The sequence below is a fragment of the Tasmannia lanceolata genome, unplaced genomic scaffold (genome assembly GCF_043159265.1).
Source record: "Tasmannia lanceolata isolate RefF3 unplaced genomic scaffold, GAP_Taslan_0.1 ptg000005l, whole genome shotgun sequence".
NCBI lineage: Eukaryota > Viridiplantae > Streptophyta > Magnoliopsida > Canellales > Winteraceae > Tasmannia > Tasmannia lanceolata.
Genome location: NW_027518682.1, coordinates 8,349,052 through 8,371,472, shown reverse-complemented (window position 1 = coordinate 8,371,472; position 22,421 = coordinate 8,349,052). Strand labels below are relative to the sequence as shown.

Genomic DNA, 22,421 nt, shown 5'->3' with positions numbered 1-22,421 from the left:
GATGGTACCCATAATCAACTGTGCTTTCAAATCCCAAGCTGTTTTGTCTACCAATTCATAGAATTGAATCATCTCTACAAGTTGGCAAAAATAAAAATGCTACAAACAAGCAACTTAAACCCGATCAAAAGGTCAGCGACAGCAGATAATTTATTGCATATCTCACTAAATTATCGATACATGACTGCCGGAAAGATACAATGAAAAGGCATAATCATGGCTTGGAGTAACATCGATATAAATTAGGCACAGGGAAATGGCTCGGAGTGTCATCGATATAAATTAGGCACAGGGAAATGCGTCCACACATTCTAATGAAACATAATAACGTAATAGATGGGCAGTTTGTATCAATCAAATAGTCTATACCAATTTAAACTTTGGCAATGGTTACGGATTCAACCAAGGGAACACATTTGGTGAGGTGGGCAACCTTGATGTCAGAACCTCTACTCCTGAATCCGTCACCTGCATGAAAATGTTTCATCCTAAGACAAAATGTGGATTGCAAAGGAAGAGTTTAAGCTGCCAAAATGCATAAGGTATTCAGAATTTGTGCTCATCTATTTCCATGCTGAATAGATTCATAGTATATATGTATTTGTAGGTGGCATCACATGATTGATGGAAATTAATTCGGAAAATATTATGCTGCCCATACAATGTCTACATACTGTTTACACTAAAAAATCTGTCCCAAATATTGCATGGTATTCCTACAGGAAGGATTAGGAAACACCATAATCACTGAAACCAGTTCAGACTCCAATGATCAAGAAGCCCTCACTCATACCCCGAAATCAATGAAAATGAGTTAGTGCTTGGAGCAGTTGAAAGAGTATGGTCAAGAAACCTCCTTTTAAGAATGAGAGAGCGTCAGGATGGAATACACCATAAATCCCAATATATTTCACCCTAAGGTGCTCAAATCGGAAAACACATCAAAAATAATTTGTGGAAATAATTCACTGAATCAGGTACTGTAATCAGAATAGGCAGGTGTTCTGTTTTTTAATTTAAAGGTAATGAAGATTACAAATTTACAATAATAAAACAAGTACATGAAAAGATGCAGGGTACAAGACGGCTATGCAACAAAGGCAAAAAGAACAAGCAAACCGATGGGAAACAAAAATTAAATATACTAGGCAAAACAAAGACTGTGCCATGTTGTTTGAACGTCTTGGTATATGTTCATAAGAGATTCATTAATTCTCTACCAAGGTCCACCACCTCCAAATGGCCTGAGCTAATCTCCTAAGACCCTGGACAAGACCTTGATGCACATGCTAATATGCTATTGCATTACATGAGTTGCCTTCCACCCATAAATTACACTGCAGTTAAGTTGTGAAGGACTGTTAGGAGTACCAAAAGCTCCATCACATTCGAATATTTGATACCAATGGGAGCAGAGAACATTTGCAATAGGCTACCCCTTAGGATTACTAACGACTCAAAAGACTTCAAACCTGTTGACCTTGGATTACCACTGGAAATTTGGTCAAAATAAATCTGTGCCTAAAGAGGAAAATATAGCAACCACCCGTTCTAAAGGGGAAAAGCTAATAGGGATGACATTTTCCAAATTTGAAGCACATCCCCCACCAACAAAGCCTTAAAAAAAATTTCTAGCCAATAATGCACAATCAATGATGGTTAGTTTAATCTCCACAAACAATTTTCATGTGGGTTGAATTCTCTCTCCAAGATTCTCTTATTCCTGTCATCCCCATGACACCATAACACCACATACAAGGTTATCTGCAACAGAATTCTCATCCTTTCTCCCCAATTTTTATAGACTTAGGGCCATATCTCAGTTGGATCGTGATTTGTGTTGCAACTATGAGATTGCAGCAGCAGCCATCTCCTCCCATTTCATTCCTCCTCCCCCCCTTTCTCTTCTCTCCCTCCTCTATTTCCTACCCAAATGCACCTCTCAGCTGGAGGGCTTGGAGCCGCCACCCTCCCTTCCCCTTTCTTCTCCTTCTTACCCTTCCCTCTCTTCTCGGCTGTTGCTGCACCCACCCCCACCTTCCTCCTTTCTTTGTTTACCCCCTTTCCCCTCCTATCTTTATCTCCATTCTTCTTTCTTACCCCCACAGCTGAGAGCCGTTACAACAGTCTCTCTTTTCCCCTTTCCCCTTCTCTACTCTTCTCTATCTCAGCCTAGCTCATAGTTCTGAGCCCTCCCTTCTAATCCTATATTTCCCTTCTCCTTCGATTTCTTTCTCCTTTCAATTATTTCCTCATATATTCTCCCAATATTTCACCACATTCTTTACACCCCTTTACAGAACTTTTTCCCATACCCACTACGCTATTATCACATTACCCAAAATCTCTTACCACTCCCTAGCCACTACAAGAGTTTGTTGAGCCACAGATATGTTTATTTCCTAGATTTGATATTTGTGATGCATTATTTGAGGTCTAATTTATTTCCATTAGCTAGTTGTTTTGTTTATGGACTTGATGCATGAAACCTGCTTGGAATGATTTAAATTCTATTTGATAAATGAATTCAATGATTATGATTTCCTACAAAACCTTAGCTGTAATTGGTCCTTATGTGATAGTTAATCTGTCTTTGTAATATAAGTTGCTTGAACTAGACACCCTATTATGCTCCAAAGTTCCCAGAAATTAACCAGCGAACCTTGGGTTTGCATCATTGCACCTTGCCCATCTTTATGGTGCTGAGGGGATATCTTCCTCACGTTGCGCTGAAGGGGGGGGAGGGGGGGAGAGCATCACCATCAGAATAGGTGTTGTAATGTGCAAGCAGGTTGAGAAATCAATGGATCGCCTACTATTCATTGTCCAATTTCAAGAAGGGTTTGGAACCATTTTTTGAATCTCTTTGGCATAATCTGAAAATTATCCTACGAAATTGGCAGAATTAGGACAAGGTTGGTCGTTAAAGTCATTTGGTATTGGAGGGCATATCTTATGAAGGATCAGTCCGTTAGATTGCTTTATGCCAGAATTATTTTGGTTCTTGGGACTTTTGTGGAACAAAAAACTTCCTGGGAGATTGATGGGAAAAAAAACTCCCTAGAAGTATCATGGTAAAATAAAATCCCATGTTTGGTTGACCGGACTATGGTGGGAAAAAAAAATCCAGGTAAAATAAAAATCCCATGCTTTGTTTGGTTGCTTGAACTGTTGGGAAGAAAAAAGTTCTTCTTTTGGTTATTTTGGTTCCTCAGATTTCATGCATGATTATTTTGGTTCCTGGGATTTTTTTTTCCAGCATTGGGTTTCGTGCGGGATTATTTTGGTTTGTGGGATTCTTTTTTGCCCACTATATAACTAGCAACCAAACGTGGGTTTCCTGCGGAAATTCCACAAAAGTCCCAGGAACCAAAAAAATTCTGGCATCCAAACGGAGCAGGGAATTTGAAGGAAAATTATGAGATTAAGAAAATGGTTGAAGGAAAGAAGGGAGGAAAAGAAAAAAGACAAGAAATGGTGATAAAAAAAAAAGATGAGAAAGAAGAAGATGGGTTCTAGAAGAGAGAAAAGTCGTGAGGTCAGAAAAAGAAAGTGCATAGAATGCTTCACAACTTATCCCCTCATATTAACAACCACAATAAATACAATGAAAATAAACTTCACAAAAATAATAGGATTTTTAGAGACGAGGTTGCTTTGAATAGAAAGATTATGAAAATTGAAAAACGATTTTATCATTCATAATAAACTTCACAAAAACAATAGGATTTTTAGAGACAAGGTTGCTTTGAATAGAAAGATTATGAAAATTGAAAAACGATTTTATCATTCAGTGGCCGTACTTTAGGAAAGAGCTTTTAGGCATTGTAAAGTGAATGAGGATTGGAATATGGGGGTCAAGAATGAGTGGAAAGAGAAGCCATAGGTGAAGTTGAAAAGCCTCTTAAAGGTGTCAATTTTGGTAACACTTTGCGTGGAAACTCGGAGCCTTCATATATAGATGTAATCAGTGGCTTTCCTTATGCAAATGGCATAAAAGTCGTAACAAAAAGAATGCAAGAACTTTGTTGCAAAATAAGAAACCTTTTTCTTTGACTTTGGCAAGCACTCTTATTTCAGAGTGGAATTTTCGTGGAAACATCTAATTACTTGAAGAAAAACCTTCATCAATTAGAGTGAATCAAGTGCCTAAGTTGAATTACTAAATCATACAAGAAGCATTCTAATGCATATCAAGATTCCATGAAATCAACTGTGTTTCACTCCTTGTTGTACTGAACAAGATGAGAGGCTGCAAATCCAAGATAATCTGTACAAGAGTTCATGGCAGGAAATTTATTTTAATATGCTATATTAAGATAACAATAACATTGAAATCTCAAAACACAATTTAAGCCATATTGGCGACTGTTAACACCATGGCTCTAGGTCGGTTCATATTTTGAACCTGATCTCATGTACAATACCATAAAACAGTTTTACATTCAATACAACCAAGAACAATCGTAACAAGTAAACCATGATATCCCTGGGATCCCAACAACCAAGTAAACAAAATAATCATGCTGTGAATGCCAGGGCTTGGTATCAAGCGGATGAGGGTATGAAATTACAAAGTGGCATGCTCAACAACCACGCAGGTTATAAGCTTATTTCTGGCAAAATACGGTAGATCATCAGGCATATATGAATTTGACCTGGATCTCATTATACTTTTCTCAGAAAAATTGTTTTGCTTCCAAAATTCTGTTTCCTAGAGAATGTTTTGTTTTTTTTGAATGATTTTTCTTTTCATCAGAGCGAGGTTTTGATCCCTCGAGAATGTTGGAAAGTAGCACTAAGTTATATCGTAAAATTAATTGGCTGAACCTACAAGTTAAGAATAATTTATTTGGCATTCATCTATAACGAGATAGAAAATTGGAATAGCTACTATTATTAAAGAATATCTATCAAATTGACAGGTCAGACAAATAAAACTAAGTCGAGTGAATATGTAAACTTACAAGAAGAGTGTGCTCAAACTGAGCACTTCGTTTACCATCTGCCGTAACAGCTGTCCATCCATCAGGCCACGACCGATCTCGCCAAACTCCTACAAAAAAAGTTTTTTTTAGTATGCAAGTAGAAATTATCGGAATCTTTAACCATGAGATGCTTGGCTTCACATTAGCAAAAATTTCAAAAGAATAACCTGCATTGATCATTGGTTCAATCGTGAATGTCTGTCCAGCTTTCATCACACCAACTGCTTTATTTCCTGCTATGGGTTAAGGAGAAAGCAACCCACACCTAATCGCAAACAGTCAAATGTGATTGAAAAGTCATTCTGAAATATGTTAAACCGTGTATGAGACTATGATTCAGTTGAACTCACCATTGATAGATTTCCAAAGTTATGGTTTTTTTTTGTTTTTTTGAATGGCATGTTGTCTGATTGTTCCACAACAGAACTATGAAATGAGAAGTCACATCTCAGAAAAATAAGAAACTATTTTTTTTAATGACAAAAATAAGAATCTATTTTAGCAAGGATAATTGCATAATACTGATAACAAGGAAAGGATACTGCCATAATGGGGAATGTTTGGGGCACAATGAAACAACTCTCCAATGCCATGACCACAAATTGATTTGACCTGATTTTACAAGATCACTGGTAAGGATGTATTATAAAATGAAGAGTACTTGAATACTAAATTATGATTTGCAATGAGAAGATATAAAAATTACCACAGAGAATCCCGACATTGATGCATGCCGGTTAATAACCTCCCCTACTTCACGAAATCGCACTCCAGGTTTAACTAAGCTCGAGAAAGAACAGAATAAAATAATACGATTAATAATTCTCAGTGCCGAATAAGATTAACTGAATGTATGCTCCTTGTAGATGTCAATGCCATGCACTATCAGTAAAATAAAGACAATAGGTCTTAAAGAATATATTAAATAATAATATAATTTGTTTAAGAAATAAAAGGTGTTCCTGCCAAAGCCTGCTGTTTTACATATTTTTTCTCTAATTGGGGAGCTGGTATATGGTAGGTGCACAAATAATTCCTTGGAAATGCATTAGTAGGAAGTACAAAAAGGGGCCAACAAAACAAAAATCTAATGAACTTAGAATGCACCAGATGTTCAAAATCTAACTAGTACCTATAGCTATAGCTTTCTCCAAGCATTCATATGTACATTGTATCAGCTGTTGAGATGCCTCGTCAACATTTCCCACAAAATATGTTTCATTAAGATCACCTGCACATTTGTTCAATAGAGTCAGGTAAAGAATTCCCTGCATATACCAAGAGAAATGTGTGGATGTTGTGTTTCCTACCATGGACACCTTTGTAGTAGACCGTCACATCAACATTGACAATGTCACCATCTTCCAATCTCCTATAACAGACACGAACAGTTGGACATGGAATAGGAAGAGCTAGCATCCAGCTATAATACTAAAAGACAACCAAATACTGTATAGGCATGCCTTAATTTTTACACACTTAAAAAGTGCTATGCTGCGAAGGAGATGTGCAGCATTTACTATGCACATAGTGAGGAGACTCGTATTGACCCAAGAAGAACAATTTTATAAACAATAAACAAAGTTAACAGAAGAGCATTCACTTATCTTACTTAGACATTTCTTTGTCGTAGTTTTACATTATTACTAATCACCACATAATATAATTTCTGCAACCGTCTCAATTGTACACATGCATGTCATTTAATCCCTTTTATTTAATGAGGATTATCATTTCTGTGTAGCGAATCTTAGAAGGCACAATGGGAGAAATAAATATTTTGGAACTGCAAATCAAATGTTTTCAGGAAGGCCCGTAACAAAGGAACATATACTTCTTCATTGGTAAATATTGACAATGTGTAGCCCTATTATATATACATTTTTTTGCCCAAATTATTCCAATCACAGCATAAGGGATTAAACCGGTTTATTGCACATGTTGTAGTTAATATGAATCAAAGAAAATATTGTGACACTGGATCCTCGCCAAATGAATCAAAGAAACATACGATGATGTCAAATACTCATCAAAAGGAGAGAGAGAGAGAGAGAGAGAGAGAGAGAGAGAGAGAGAGAGAGAGAGAGAGAGAGAGAGAGAGAGAGAGAGAGAGATTTGATGGCCTCGATGGGCCCCTGACATGTTAGATCAAATCAGTTCTGGCAGAAAATTTCATGGTTTTCCTACTTTACTAGTATCAGGCAGTTTTGGGGGGTTTAGGAGCCATAAGTTATGGCTTAATTTTAGTGGGGCTTCTTCAATGTTTAGTGGCAAAACAATTTTTTTTTTCAGTTTTAGGTGTTCTTAATGATTTTACAAAGTCATTTTAAGTGGGTTTTGGGCAGGGCAATATGTTTTTTTACTTATGATTAAGGCTCTTAATGATGTGTTTCAGTTCAGGTCTTACAACAAGGGGTGAGATTTAATTAGGCCTTAGATAATCTTTTCGCTGGGAATGTTAGTTTTTGCTGGAATTTTCATGTGGAGCTTTGAAGCCCCTAATACTTCGGCCCCTTTCGTCCGTCCTGCCCATCTGTGTTCCGCGCAGCAGCTGTAAGACCGGAGTTTTTATTCCTGTTGTTTGAGAACAACCCTTAAGTATGCCTCAACAAGCCCTCCAGCCCAAAAGGGTTCCAATTCCCGCGTATGTCAGCTCGACCTGTAATTCACTTGTTGGCTCTGCCAGATGATAATTAGATTAAATTGTGTATAATCATCTCCATCCCGCGATTAAAAAAAAACAGATCATCTTCATCCTTGATCTCTATCTATTTTTTGTATCTTACAAACAATTTTATCAAATTTCCTAGTGTTCTTTCATTTGGGTGCATGAATTTTGGTATCAAAGCAAGTCTGTAATCCTAAGGCCTTAGCCAATTTCTATTGCACCATGCTACTTGCGTCATAACTCTTGAGAAATCAAACAAATGAGATTCTCAACAATCTTACATTTGCGAACGACAAATAGGTGTGGATATGCCATGACTGTTCTCACCCAAAGCCAAAGAGACCAGATGGTGTTTGATTTACAGCGTGGAAGAGGCACGGATAGATTAACCTTACAATGAATTAACCAATTTTAGGATGGTTCCAATGAAAACTATGGTCTGGAGAATCAATATAATCCATACGAATATTGTGCCTGGTCAATTCATGAAAATTAGGAAATATTTTTATCCATACCATTTTATTAACATCAAGAACTGAAGAGATGGTGATCCTTGGCTACATGATATTTCACGGGAGGTTAACAAGAGGCACAAAGGGATTGACCTTGCATTAGATGAGATAAATTAAGTGTGGCTCCTATGAAAGTTGGGGCCTAAAGAGCCATTCAAGGCCTATATAATTGTGGTGCTGGGTCATTCCATTAAAGTACAAAGCACACTTCTCCAATCATATCTGTTTAATAACTTCAAGGGTAACCAGAAGGGAGGTATCCTAGACAAAAAAAATATTTCTCACATAAGGCTGAAAAGAAACACAGAGACTGATCTTACAATAAGTGGGGAATATTAATATGGTTTCACTGAACACTATGATCAGAAGGCCCCCCCTTATAAGCATGTGCCTTGAGTTCATTCCATAAATATGAGAAGATAAACTTCCTTACAGTATCAGTTTAAATATCAGAAGTGAACAAAAGAGAGAGTGGCTGTTGACTAAACATACATTTCTCTTAGGCTGGCTGGACACCAAAGGAATTTCTTACAATAATGAGCTAATTTTAGTGTAGTCCGATGAAAACAACACAGGATAGATTCTCTGTAGTCGTTCCAAGTCCAAAATTAAAAAACACTAGTTATGTAATCAGTTTGACAATCCCGCAATGTGGCACAAACAAGACACATAACTAGATTATCACAGTAGTATTCTAATACTCCACTCAAAAGTAAATAGCTACCTTAATTGCTTCTCATTTATGAGAGAGAGAGAGAGAGTAATATTCTCCACAAATTATTTAACATGTTCATTTCTTGGCAAGCCTAATTGGGCATAATTCCATAATTGAAGAAATCACAGAAATCAGCTTACAATTACTGGATAACAATGAATGACAATTAAATTTGAAAAAAATGAACTGAATATGAAAATTAAATATATAACTGAAAAGAATATACACCTGGCATCTGGAATTCCATGGCAGATGACCTCATTCACTGATCTGGAATCAACAGAAAAAGCAGGGAAACACTCCTTTCAATAATAAAACAACATCTCTCTGTTTTTTTTCCTGACACGTTTCTCTCTTTAGTACAGAAACAATGTTAAATAAGATATTGAAGTACCTACGTGCAGCAAGACTTTGGGAAGAAATGATAATTTAGTGGAGATGGATATCCTCCTACAAAATGACCAGAGATCCAATAAATGACCTAGTAACAGGCCAATGATGACCATTAGTAACTACTGAGTGCAGCCTATGTTCTACAATAGCCATAATAGTTGAAAAAATGACTTTTGTCAGTTTTCAAAAATTAAGATTTTGAGATTGAAAATAGAAGAAGATTGGTTAAAGGTTGCCCCACAAATAGGATAAACAACAGGAGTCAAGAAAATGAACCTAACAAATCACAAAACAGAGATGTCTAATTTATATCCTTCATACAAATTTAGAATAGAGATAGTTGCCGCAGTAGGCCATAGTCTTTAATGATGTGATTGAAAACATAAAATCAAACATCTGTTCCCTGCCAATATTTGCTATGCATGATGCCATATCATATAAATAACAAATTAATCACAAGAAAATGAGAATTTAATCACATGAGAACCCTTGTCAATAAAATGAGGAATTGAGGCAGAATTTAATCACATGAGAACTCTTGTCACCATATGAAGAAATAACAATGCTACTATCAAATGTTATATACATCTCAAAAAAGTAACAACTCGGAACTCTTCGGAAAAAGCAACCTCCTGCTTCTCCCTCATTTTCGGCATCTCACTTTCCACATCTTTATGAATTACTTGTTCCTGGATCATATGTATCCTTTCCCAGCAGCGGTATACTCAACTCCACTCAACTAAGCCTTTGTCCCAAACTAGTTGGGGTCAGCTAATGAATCTTTAGAAAATTTTCATGAAGAAGGTGAAAGGATTTTCCCAGCAGCGGTTTAAAATGTATAAATCCATTCCCACTTGATACCCTTTCCTTTTGGCCTAGAGCAAGGAACCATGCCCTTCCCCTCCCACCCATGCAAATGCCATCCCCAGGAGGAAACATGTACGAAGCGAGCAATCGGCATTTTCATAACCTCAAATCACAAGAAAGCAAAAAGGTACAGGAAAAATGTGGAAAATGTTGAAATTTTTGAGGTGGTATCATGATTTACAGGTGGACTAATAATTTTTGGCAGATAAAAAACCCTTCCAACCCGATATCCTTTCTACTGTTGTATGGTTTTTTTTCTTCTTTGCTTCCACAAGTGTCATCCTTCCTTGAGAAAGAAAATTTTATAACCCAAACTCCCATTTTTCAGCAGAAATCTCTGAGGCTCAAGTGTTAAGACTCGGAAAAAATCAGAAGAAAAAGAAATAAGAAAACCAAATCATCTAGTCTCTTTCCAAGTCGAGCAATGTTAAAAAATTCACTAAGTTAATCATTAACTGGCTCGAGTTCTCATTTTTGGCCCTACCAAGTCAATAAAGAAAATGGCTAGCCATGCCTGAGTATATATTAAAAGCAAGTTGGGTCTCTGATTGACACGGCCGAGTTCACACATGGTTACTTAGGAGATTTCTTGACCGGGTTGGAGTTTTTGATTAAATTTACAATCTGCAAGTTGAGGCATAGAAGAACATTGCAAGCCTCATAGTTCATGAGTTTGTGAAACTTCATGTACCAACTCAATAAACCATACGCTTCCACTGTCATGTATTTGTGGGAAATGGAGAACCACTACTCAGATTTTAACCATTGTTTCAAACGTTAGCATCACATGAAAGCATAAGACCTGTATCTACCAATCCAAATAGTGTACAGGATATTTCATAAATCCAACGCCAAGAAAAGTCCAAAAAATAGTCTCTTCAACAATGTAAAACTAGTAGATGAAGAAAACCTACCAGCAGCTATTGTAGCCTCATGGACCACTTCATCAATTTCATCAGTTGTCACTCCAGGTCGAATTGCACGAGCAGCCGCATCTAAAACTTCCCTTGCAATCTAAAGATAAATTTAACAAGACAAATTAAAACAAATCCAAGAAGAAAACCATTTAGAAATTCACATATCAAGCTAAGTAATGCTTCCCATCATTAAAATAGGCAACTCCATTACACTCAAGGGACCAATATATATCAGAAGGTCATAGATTCGGGGATCCAACAATTTAATATTAAGGTAAAAGTTGGGGAGGGGTGCTAATAGTGACTGGCGTTGAAACTTTTTAGGGATGAAAAGGGTGGAATTTTAAAGCTTACTTAGGGTCTATTAGTAAGTGGGAGATTTAGCGACATTTTTTGTTGGTTTGTTTTTGTGTGTGTGTGTGTAAGGGGGGGGGGGGGGGGGGGGGGGGGGGGGGTCGACGTGATCAAGTGGGTGTCAGTTCCGGGACCAAGAAATTGTACGCTTGGCTACATTATAGATGATAATAGTGACCTACGCAGAGTTGAATGTTTCTTTTGTTTAGATTTTAAGAGAAGTGAATGATATAAAGGTGCGTTAGAGGTAGAGGGCGTAAATAGATCTTCCTTACATGTGGCGCTTTCGCTACTGCTAATGTAATATTTTCTGTCACTTCGGGGGGGGGGGATGGTGATTATGACCATGTTGGACTTTGGACATTGCGGTACCATGGTGTTGCTGGCACAAATTCTCTTTCTTAAACAGACTCGTCAACTGTAAAGGTGGATGCTATTTTTAAGTAGAGCATACATGTTCAATTCAATTTTGCATGTCACCGATCGTGTTTGGACTTTGAACATCAAGAAGCAATTGCAGCATCTAGATATGATGAGAGGCTTCTAAGGTGATCCCAAAGTGCTTTGCATCTGAGCTCTCATTAATTGCTCTAACATAGCTGTACTAGTTACTTTGTTAAAAAGGACACCTAAGCTCTAACTGATTTGGGAAAAAAATTATCTCCTAATTGGGCTGCCAGAGATTTTTTTTTTTTTTTGAGAAAACTGCCAAAGATATATATATATATATATATATATATATATGAATATTAAAATTCCCAAAGATATTATTAATATGTCATTACAGAAATTATGACATGTCTACTTTACCCATACAAGGATAGTAAAACTAAGTGTCAAAGTTAAAAATAATTTACGAACAGTCATTTATGAAGAAAAGTATCTAAACATCATGACAGGTAATGGGAGCTGGTTGCCACCCATCAGAATGAACAGACAGCAAAACAGACTTCTACTCAATCTTTTGTTTTTTTTTTTGAAAATGAGACTTCTACTCAATCTTAAAAGTGAACTTTGTTTGATAATATTAAAAAAAATAAATCATAGGAACCCACCATGAAACTCAAAACTTCAAAAAAGGAACTATTTAGAAGGAAAGAAAATAACGAAGAAGGGACAACGAATGATGCCCTAGTCTGAGTGATGTCTTTAGAGATGGAGGATTGGTACACTGGTTCTGATCACCACTTGAGCTCAAAAGAAATAATCCATGAGCTTCACGACACCCACTAATCATCCTCTTGTTCTCATAGGTCCTGGAAAAACAATAGGAAGAAGAGAAGGTGTATCTGCGATAAAGATTCTTAGATTACAAATAGAAAGTTCAAGGAAAAGCAAGTGCCGTTAATACAGAAAATACGAAAACAGAAGGTGCCCATTAAAAAAAATGAAAACAGAAGGGGGCATTTACAAAGGCCCCACTCTTCTGATAAAGAGTATGGGAGCAATTAGCAAGTTAAGATTCTCTGTTACTGGAAAGGGAACAGAAGAAAGTAAACAAGATTCATCAGTCACAGATCAATCTCACTGGGATGAAACAACCTAGAACACTGAGCTCAGTACCCGACGTAGAAAGTTAAGCTTCTTTGTCAGGAGTTCTATTAAGAGGGTCGAAGAAGAAGGGAGAAGGGGGTCGATGTTTGAGGGTGGAGGGGCGTGGCGCTAGTGTTTTTATTAAGAGGGGACAAGCTGTGCTTTTAAAAAACAAAGTTATGAAGAAAACATGTTTAAGAGCAAACTTTTCTTGCCATGCATGGCCGATCGAGGCGATAACAAGGCGGGGGGCTTTTATTAAAAAGTTAAGAAGCAAATCCGTTTAAAGAGAAAATATTTAGGATTCACATTTTAAAAGAGAACGATATGTGGATTCGCCTGAAAAAACAGAATTCGTGAGGAACAGCGCTACGACAAAAAATCCGGATGGGTCCCACGCGGAACCATGTCCAATTCATTTGTCGACACGAATTCGGCATAGGGATCAAAGAATCCATGCAACAGAGCTCATTTTCAATTGAAAACAGCTCAATGACTTCAAACAGATTCTGACACAGAGAAGTGGATGTCAGAAATACTATATAACCAAATCTAAAATAGAGCTATGCAAAAGCTCTACAAATGTACGTTAGAGGCACAACAATTTTAGTAAGAGTTATGGGATACATCCACACATATAGCTACAACTTAATTTCATGGTATTATTGGAGGTATACTTACAAAAGCCACCAAACTTAGCACCCCCGAAGAGTATCATATGTAAGCAACGAAGAAAGTTTCAAGACTAAATTACGCAAGTTCAATTTAGTTGTAAAAGAAGGATGGAATATCACAGAACACATCTTAGATTGATAAACATTGACAGAAAATAGTTTTGCACCAGAAAATACCAAACTGTAAACTATACACTTACTCGAGAAGTTTCTCTCATCCTTTCAATCTGCTCCGGCGTTTTGATCTTTGAAGATAACCATGGCATTAGAAAAGAAAAAAATATCTCAAACGTCTAATGCAAACTGAATTTACAAGGATATCAGGCTTGAAGAACCCTTGAAGAGCAGTTCCCAGTCCAAGCTTACCTCAACAACATTCTGCAGGTCACTACTCGGTTCAATCTTTGGGATTCCCTGCCAGTTGAGAAAGTAACCAGATACATAACTAACAAATTGAACAGGAAAGACAATTCCTAATCATTATCTATTAGAAAGAAACATATGTGGAAAATGTATATAATAGTAGAGAGAGAAAGAGAGCATAGTTAGCAAAATGTGATACGGCAAAGATACGGGACAGGAAAAATTCGGGTTTAATACGGCATTGGTTCAAAAAAACGTAGTAAAAAAGTCGGTCAAAAAAACGGAAATGCCAAAAAAACGTTCAATGAATAAAACGAGTTTAATACGTTTTGATTTAAAAAAACGGGTTTGTGTGCATATATGCGTGGTGTTGCATATGAATAAGTAGAAAACAAATCCTTCAAAGATGATGTCTAATCAAAACAAATCCCTTGTAAAGCATTAAAATTCCTGGCAAGAAATAAGGTAAACAAAAAATTTCCCTATAAGCATATAGATAGAGGAAAAAAATAACCAATTAACATTAGAATAGCAAAACAATAGAAGCATATCATCCACAGCATTCATTTTGAAAAATCTGACAATCATCAAATTTCTCATAATCTCCTATGATACTGGACTTGACAAACAACTTCTCAGGTCCAATTTCCTTTGCACTTGTTGAATCAAGAAAGCTAATCCGTTTCCAGCTCGGACATAACCTCTTGAGTGGAAACATATATTCCATCCAAACTCAACCAACATACCGATCTCAACCTTCTGTATTTATCATCCAACAACCTTACATCCAAAGTACCACTCGAACTCTCAAACTGTAAGAAATTGGTCCGAAATGATGATGGGATTTCGGAGCATGATGATGGCGATGATTGGAAATGGTGATAAAAGAAAACCAAAATCGGAAGAGAAGGGGAAGATAGAATTGGGTTGTGAGAGGATGAGAGAAATGGGAGAGATGGGAAAGGGAGAGAGTTGCAGAGAGATGATCTACCTCTCTCCTCTTCTTTTTCACAGAGATGGTCGATGGAGGAGGGAGGCAAATGGGCGGAGTGAGGGCGACGACAACTAGAGAGACGAAGAAAAGAGAATCGATTTAGGGTTTCGGTTTATTTTGTTATTTTGAAAGGGAACATGGGTAAAATTGGAAAAAGGTGAAAAAAAAACGTGAAAAATGTCTTTTACGCATTTGATTCGCGTTTTATACGATTTCGCATAAAATCTGCCATTTTAAACGGCAACAACGTTTTAAACGCCGTTTTGTACGATATCTCACTAAAACGAGTTTTTTTCAAAAAAAAAAACACCGTTTTAAACAGCGTCTTGCTAACTATGTGAGAGAGAGAGAGAGAGAGAGAGAGAGGTCCTTATCATTATCATCTATTAAATTCAACATTTATACGTGTGTAGACACACACACAACAAAGTGTTTCTAGTCGGCCGACTAGATAACATTATCTAGTGGGCCCGCATTATTCGGATGATCCAAAGCATTCATTTGATAGGCCCTGACATAGATAGGGTGTGCCCAAAAGAATCAGCTCCATAGGATCATCCTGTCCCTTCGATTTGTGGAGGTTTAAACCCATCCATTCTAACCTCCATAAATAGAAGGGTTGGGATGATCCTATGGAGCTGATTTTGTGTACACACTCTATCCATGTAATGGCCTATGAAATGAATGCTTAGAATGATCCTATGGAGCTGATTTTTTGGGCACACCCTATCTATGTCAGGGCCCATCAAATGAATGGTTTGCATCACTCAAACAATGTGGGCCCCCACTGTATTTGTGGCCGACTGAGAAGATAAGTTATCTGCTCGACCCAGCAGAATCACTTTTCCGATATATATAGAGAGAGGGGTTCCTGCGCTCGAGTGCTGGAAACAGGAGTGGGGCCACATTGGGGGGGTGTACCAAAAATCAGCTCCATTGGACCCTCTTAGGGTGTCCATTTGTGGGGGAGAAAATGGACAGATACTGTTTGTCCACAAATCTGTCCATTTGTTGCCCCACAAATGGACACCCTAAGGTGATCCATTGTGGGGCCAAAAATGGGCAGATTTGTGGACAAAACAGTATCTGTCCATTTTTGGCCCTTAAAATGGACAGATAGGGCTAATTGTTTTTGCGCTCAAGCGCAGATAAGCTTATCTGCGTTGACCCTTAAAAAACCATTTGGGCCCATATTTTTGAAAGATCCAAAGCATTCATTTGATAGGCCCTTACATGGATAGGTGTGTACAAAAAATAGCCTCATAGGATCATCCCAACCCTGCCATTTGTGGAGGTTAAAAATGGACAGATTTGTGGGAGGTTTATATCTGTCCATTTTAAACTCCACAAATGGAAGCGTTAGGATGATCCTATGGGGCTGATTTTTTGTACACACCCTATCCATGTAAGGGCCATCCAAATGGATGCTTTGGATCATCCAAAAAATGTGGGCCCACATGGTTTTTTGAGGCTTGAGCGCAGAAAGACTTTTCTGATATATATTATATAATCATGCATACGTAGCCAACGAGCATAGCCTTGTGGTTTATCACTTTTGGCCCCCCTGAAAGGCTCTAAGCTGGGGGGCCATGAGCAATTGTCTCCTTCTCCTTGTACAGTTTTTTCGCTCATTTTATCCATGACCTGCTTGGTTGCATTTTTCTATTCATTCATTTATAAAATCCTGCCATTTCAAAATAAAAAAAATGTAGCCAATGGGCATGTATGATGTGTGGCCAATGCAGCCAGACACTGAACTTCACTTGAATGGACAAAATAGAAGGAATACATGCATGCTTAAATTAACATGTTTAATGCATGAAGTTTGAACACACGGACAACAAGTCCAACATCACATTCATTTTCATGTTGACCTCTCCAGTTCCCTGCCAAAACATCAAATCACAAGGCAAGCAATAAGGCCCAAGTGAAAAGGACTCACATCAATGGCCCAGTCAGGTCTCTCAATGCTTGCAGGTACCATACGCCGACCTGATATTGGATATGGTCTGAGTGATCTGCACATGGACATGAAAGAAAACTGGGTAAAAGAACATGATAGGAGAAAATTTTAATGCCAATTAGACACATGATGAACAAAAATAGATAGATGAGAAAAAAGACAAGAGTAAAACAGAACAAGAAGACAGAAAAATGAAGGCTACCACCTCATAATATTGTACATGCAATAATAAGCGATGTAAAATGAGCAAGGTAGATTGGTAAACATATATCTACAAACAATAACAACATTTTGAAGGAGATCGCATACAAGGAGAAACAGTATCGAGCTAAAAGTAATGCTAGTCCTATAATTATTTCTGATATTCTTGCAGTGTGTAAGGTTGGCGCAACGGTAAGGTTGCTCCATTGTGACCTGGTGGTCACGGGTTTGAGTCTCTTTGCAAAGCAGGGGTAAGGCTGCATACATCTAGCCCTCCCCAGACCCCGCAATGGCGGGAGCCTCGTACACTGGGCCGCCCTTTTTATTCTTGCAGTGTGTAGATGCCCCCTAATTATGGGCAAACTATAAAAGAGACTACGAATATCATTGAGACAGAAAATTTTGGCATTATTGTCTGAAATGATCATATTTCTACTTTACATATATCTCTTATATCTTCATAATGACAATAATTAAATAGGTCATGATTTACAAATAAACATTGTATGTTTATAAAGCATTTCTTAGTCATATACTAACCCACTTTTTTCACACATTCAGATGCAAAAGGTCGGACAACCTTACCAGGAAACACCAGAGTGGACAACCCTGTAGCAAGACTTTTGGATTGGTGGCACGATTGTGTCGTATAACAGCCACTGAAACTTTTTTCAAGCAGAATCCTATATAAACACTGGATTTATACCAGTAATCTATTGCATCATGTCAGAATTATAATGGAGAATCTAGTGTTCACAGCCAATCAACGGTGGCATAACAGAATTAATTTGTTGGACATTATGCATTACAATAAAAAGCCCTCATGTAATAAAAGATGTAGATTGTATAAGAGTTTTGTATGCAACATGTTGAACCAAGTAATTCCCAGGGACTATGGACAAGGTAAACAAAGTAATTCCAAGGGATTATGGACAAGGTAAGGACTGTATTTCAATTGCTGAAGAAAGGTATAACGTCTAGCCGAACTGCAATGCCAGAAACATCAGAACTATCATTATGTATAGGAATGCATCGACATTTACGAGCTTCTTAAAAATGAAAAATACCCTGCCCAATCAAAATGAGGAAGTATGGGTGTTCCAGCCTGGCCCTTTTTTAAGCAATAAAGCCAACCCTCGTTAAGTGCGGCTGAAATTTGTTCATCTGGAGTACTTGCCGTAAGTCCCGACACCTTTGACTTCAAGTGTACCGACTTATGGGAGCTCCACGATGCCTTGAAACAATCCTGGGTGCTGCAATCCCATTATTAGCCAATAATTAAATATTGAGAATAAACGGAAAAAAATATAACATAAGTTGGTACATGTGGAGAACCAAAAAGGCAAAGAACAATAAAAGAAAAAATAAATGGAAGTGCAATCCGAGATGAATGAGCCGGTTACAAGAAGAGAAAAAAACCTTCTAAAAAAAGGATGAACAGGCCTCCTCGATCACAAATAAAGTCGCAGCTTCAAGGTAACTTAAATTACCAATTGTTATGTGAAAAGGCCAGAAATTTCTTACACACTGAAAAGCTTTCTACAAATGTAAGAATAGACATAAATGATACAGTGCTAAATCCAAGCCGTGCTATGACCAGACATCCTGACGTCCCAGAGGGCAAAACTTTGTGCCTAAGTTTTTAAAGCAATTTATATATTGTTTTGAAGATCACATCAAGAACTACAATTTCCATTTCTTCGTATTTTTCAAGATTCGATCCTCTCGGGCCTCCAAAAGTAACTAAAAACTCAGAGATGGGATCTGGATTAATGATGAATTAGAGTTTTGGTTGTTTTAATTTCTAATTTTAGTTTTAGAAGCACTTATGCCTTAAAAAAGGTTAATTTCTAATTTTAGTTTTAGAAGTAACTTTACAATTTTAGTTTTAGAAGCACTTCTTCTTCTCATTCACTAAATGCTTCCATCACCATGTCATGGTGGAACTAAGTGTGTTCGTAGAGTATTGAATATTGAACAGATAGAAAACAATCGATGCTTCACAATGCAGATAAATGCTACAAACCAGAATGCAGCACTTTCTCGGGGTAGTCTCAACTGCAAACACTTGGGACATCTGCATATAAGAAAAAGATAGGTGAGAACAGTGAAGAAGCATAAAAACCAACAAATTATAATCTCAGTAAAATGGGATCATATGCCTAAGATATGAAGTTAGCCTTATAGGAACGTCTGTAACCTTGGTCAATATTTAACAAGATGTTACTTTCATTTGTTTGAGGAAGAAGTTGGGAACTCAATATTAGCAAAAGCTTATCTTTAAGCTCGAGTGTATGATGTGAAAGTTTTCAGCAAGGCATTTCTCATTTTTTTAATAAGCCAAAGGATTTACCAAAGATTACAAGCCTGAAAATTACGAGTTGGAGTAATAATCATAGGTCAATAAAGAGCTAAAATTATTGACAACTGGATAATTATCAAAATAGTAACTGGATATAACACGATTGGCATATGCTTCACAGTTAGATTTGAACACGAGAATAATAAAAAAAGGAATAGAAGGGCATACTGAAGATGAGCAGGCTTGCCACAACGAGAACAGGACAGAGACGAATCTGCCTGAAGATTTGAATCAGCGTCCATTGAACTAATTTATTTTAAAATTCACAGCTGCTAAGAAAAGTATAAACGACAATTAGAGAAAACATGCAACCGAAAACTAATTTCTTTGAATAGATTGTTATGTTATTATGTGATAAACAGAAGAACGAAAGGGATGTTCTGCCATTCGAGTAAATAAGAAACAAGTTTAACGCCCTGAAATTTTAGGGTTTCCTTTGAAAAGGTTTTATAAAGAAAAGAATTTTTTAATGTAGAATATGTTTGCTTTATTGGAAGAGGTGAAAAGTGGAAGATACACATAGTCCCTAAGGGGAAAGTTGAAAAGTTAGGAGAGGGGTTAATATACCGCTTCACAACTCTGTCCATTTTTGCGTTCACATATTGTAGGGTTGGGATGATCTATGAAGCTGATTTTTGGAGCACACCCTATCTATGTGAGAGCCAATCAAAAGAATGCTTTGGATCACCCAAAGAATGTGGCCCCTACTGTATTTTAAGCTAGTGTGTAGATAACTTATCTACACTAGTGTGTAGAAACTCTTCTCTCTCTCTCTCTCTCTCTCTCTCTCTCTCACACACACACACACTGGATGCAAAATGTGTGACGATGCATCTCATTAGGTGTTTGATATTTTTAAACAATGATGGATGGTAGTCTTGCTTATATCATGGTTTCCAAGTGTGTATTTGTGCTTATTCTAGCATTTCCTGAAGTTTCATCTTTAAGTTTTATCATTTGCATATATTTCCTTGATTTTACATGATTTCCACCGAAATCGAAATATCTCCATTTCTGTAGTGACTGAAACTGAAATTTAAAACCTTGCACTAGTTTAGGTATTATAAAAGACTTTCAAGTTGGAACTCTTATTGAATGTACGACTATACCCTTGTAGAATTGAAGGAAAGGCCTCTTTGGCACCCACAACTTTCCTTACACATGAATACTAGTTTGGGCCATTGCTCACTTTGGCATCCACTAATTACATGGCTCATTTCTTTCTGCCGTCTCACCTACATCGTGACAAAGGCGAAATCGCTTCATCACCAATACAATGAAGGGAAACAGAGTATTGGAATTATCTGTAGCTCAGTTTGAAGAACAAAAAAAAAAAAAAAAGACAATCATTGCCTTAATTATCTAAGAAACTGAAGATCATGTGTTAGGCCTAAAATCGGTAACAGATACGGCAGTGACGTAAGAGCTGAGCTGGAGGACCCAAGGAGCCGAAGTGAAGGAGCTGAGTCCTGCACAAAAGCACACGAGGTCACAAAGACCAATCCGGAGTCGTTGCTCCGGACGGGCCCTTCGACACTCAAGTCAGTATGAGCAGGAGTGCAGAGCCAAAAATTTAGGAGTGGTAGCTTAGAAGTTATTACCGCTTACTTTGAGCCTTGATAGGCCTTTTATAGAGGGAGGCCTGGGGTGGTTGAATTACCTACCCCAGGACAGGTGCGGCCCTTCTGTGGGTTTAGGTTTACCTACTCTTAGGTAATTACCGGATTACCCCTGGGCAGGTGTCGATTTCGTGGTGGGCCCTTCCGGGGCCACGTGTTGACAACTCATTAATTGTTGTTTTTCATACCCCATCAGTTGCCCCCCAGTTCTCCAGGTCATTGTGATGATTTGGGGAAGTATGAGGCCGTAGTCTGGAGCGGCTGGAAAAATGAAGCGAAAGGATCTGTCCAGGCAAGCCATCTGGGCGGCCTGGGACGGGCAGAAACTTGGAGTGAAATCTGTCCGGTTAAGCCTTCTGGGCGTCCTGGGACGGGCAGAAACTTGGAGTGAAATCTGTCCGTTTAAGCCTTCTGGGCGGCCTGGGACGGGCATAAACTTGGAGTGAAATCTGTCCGGCCAAGCCTTCTGGGTGGCCTGGGATGACCATAATTTTGCCCTGTAGCGAATCACGCCGAGTCCTGGTCGGCTTCAGATGACCAGAGTTTTGTCCTGTAACGCATTGCGCTATATCCTGGTCGGCTTGAGGAACGGATGAACTGGAAACTGATTCAGGTCAGCCATTTCAGGTCGTCCATCTCAAGTCGGCTGAAAAACAGATGAGCTACAACTTACCCTTCTTCAAGTTAGGTTTTACCCACGCGTTATATCCAGTCTGGCTGGACATGTTCTGAACGGCTTAGGACGACCAGGATTTTGAAGTAAAATATCATGTCCGGCCATGTATGCTCTGAACGGCTTTGGATGACCAAATTTTATTGAACTTGGGTTTTTGCAAGGGTTTGGTTTTCTGCCCGGGCCCGTTCCTGACTAGAAGTGCGCTTTCGATCTTTGTGGAGACGAGTCGGGGTTAACCAAGCAGCGAGTACCCAAATTTTGGCGAACTGGGTTTCTGAGCAGGTTTTGTTTTTCTGCCCGGTCCTGTTCCTGACTAGGAGTGCGTTTTCGGTCTTTGTAGGGACGAGCCGAGGCGAACCAAGCAGCGAGTACCCAAGTTTTAGTGAACTGGGTTTCCGAGCAGGTTTGGTTTTTCTACCCAGGCCCGTTCCTGACCAGGAGTGCGCTCCCGGTCTTTGTGGAGACGAGCCGAGGCGAACCAACCAGAGAGTACCCAAGTTTTAGTGAACTGGGTTTCTGAGACGGTTTGGTTTTTCTGCGCGGGCCCGTTCCCGACCAGGAGTGCGCTCCCGGTCTTTGTAGAGACGAGCCGGGGCGAACCAAGCAGCGAGTACCCAAGTTT

General features: G+C 38.2%; 1 protein-coding gene across 1 annotated transcript; it reads right to left on the bottom strand.

Moving 5' to 3' along the window:
- Positions 1 to 130: 130 nt before the first annotated feature.
- Positions 131 to 20,015, bottom strand: LOC143877354 (methionine aminopeptidase 1A-like). Its single transcript, XM_077379359.1, has 16 exons — positions 19,673 to 20,015; positions 19,169 to 19,219; positions 18,210 to 18,395; positions 16,921 to 16,996; positions 13,988 to 14,035; positions 13,822 to 13,866; positions 11,058 to 11,157; positions 9,282 to 9,333; positions 9,112 to 9,153; positions 6,299 to 6,360; positions 6,121 to 6,219; positions 5,695 to 5,768; positions 5,531 to 5,600; positions 5,156 to 5,221; positions 4,968 to 5,056; positions 131 to 468 (listed from the first exon to the last, which is right to left on the bottom strand). The coding sequence occupies exons 1-16, from the start codon at positions 19,744 to 19,746 to the stop codon at positions 391 to 393; spliced, it is 1,212 nt and encodes a 403-aa protein (XP_077235474.1). The 5' UTR covers positions 19,747 to 20,015; the 3' UTR covers positions 131 to 390.
- Positions 20,016 to 22,421: the final 2,406 nt, after the last annotated feature.

Coding starts and splice junctions, on each gene's coding strand:
- LOC143877354 (XM_077379359.1), bottom strand. CDS start 19,746: ATGGACGCTGATTCAAATCTTCAGGCAGATTCGTCTCTGTCCTGTTCT. Junction 16,997..18,209: donor CCTCATTTTGATTGGGCAGG/GTATTTTTCATT, acceptor GTCCATGTGCAG/ATCACTCAGACCATATCCAA. Junction 11,158..13,821: donor GGATGAGAGAAACTTCTCGA/GTAAGTGTATAG, acceptor ATTTATCTTTAG/ATTGCAAGGGAAGTTTTAGA.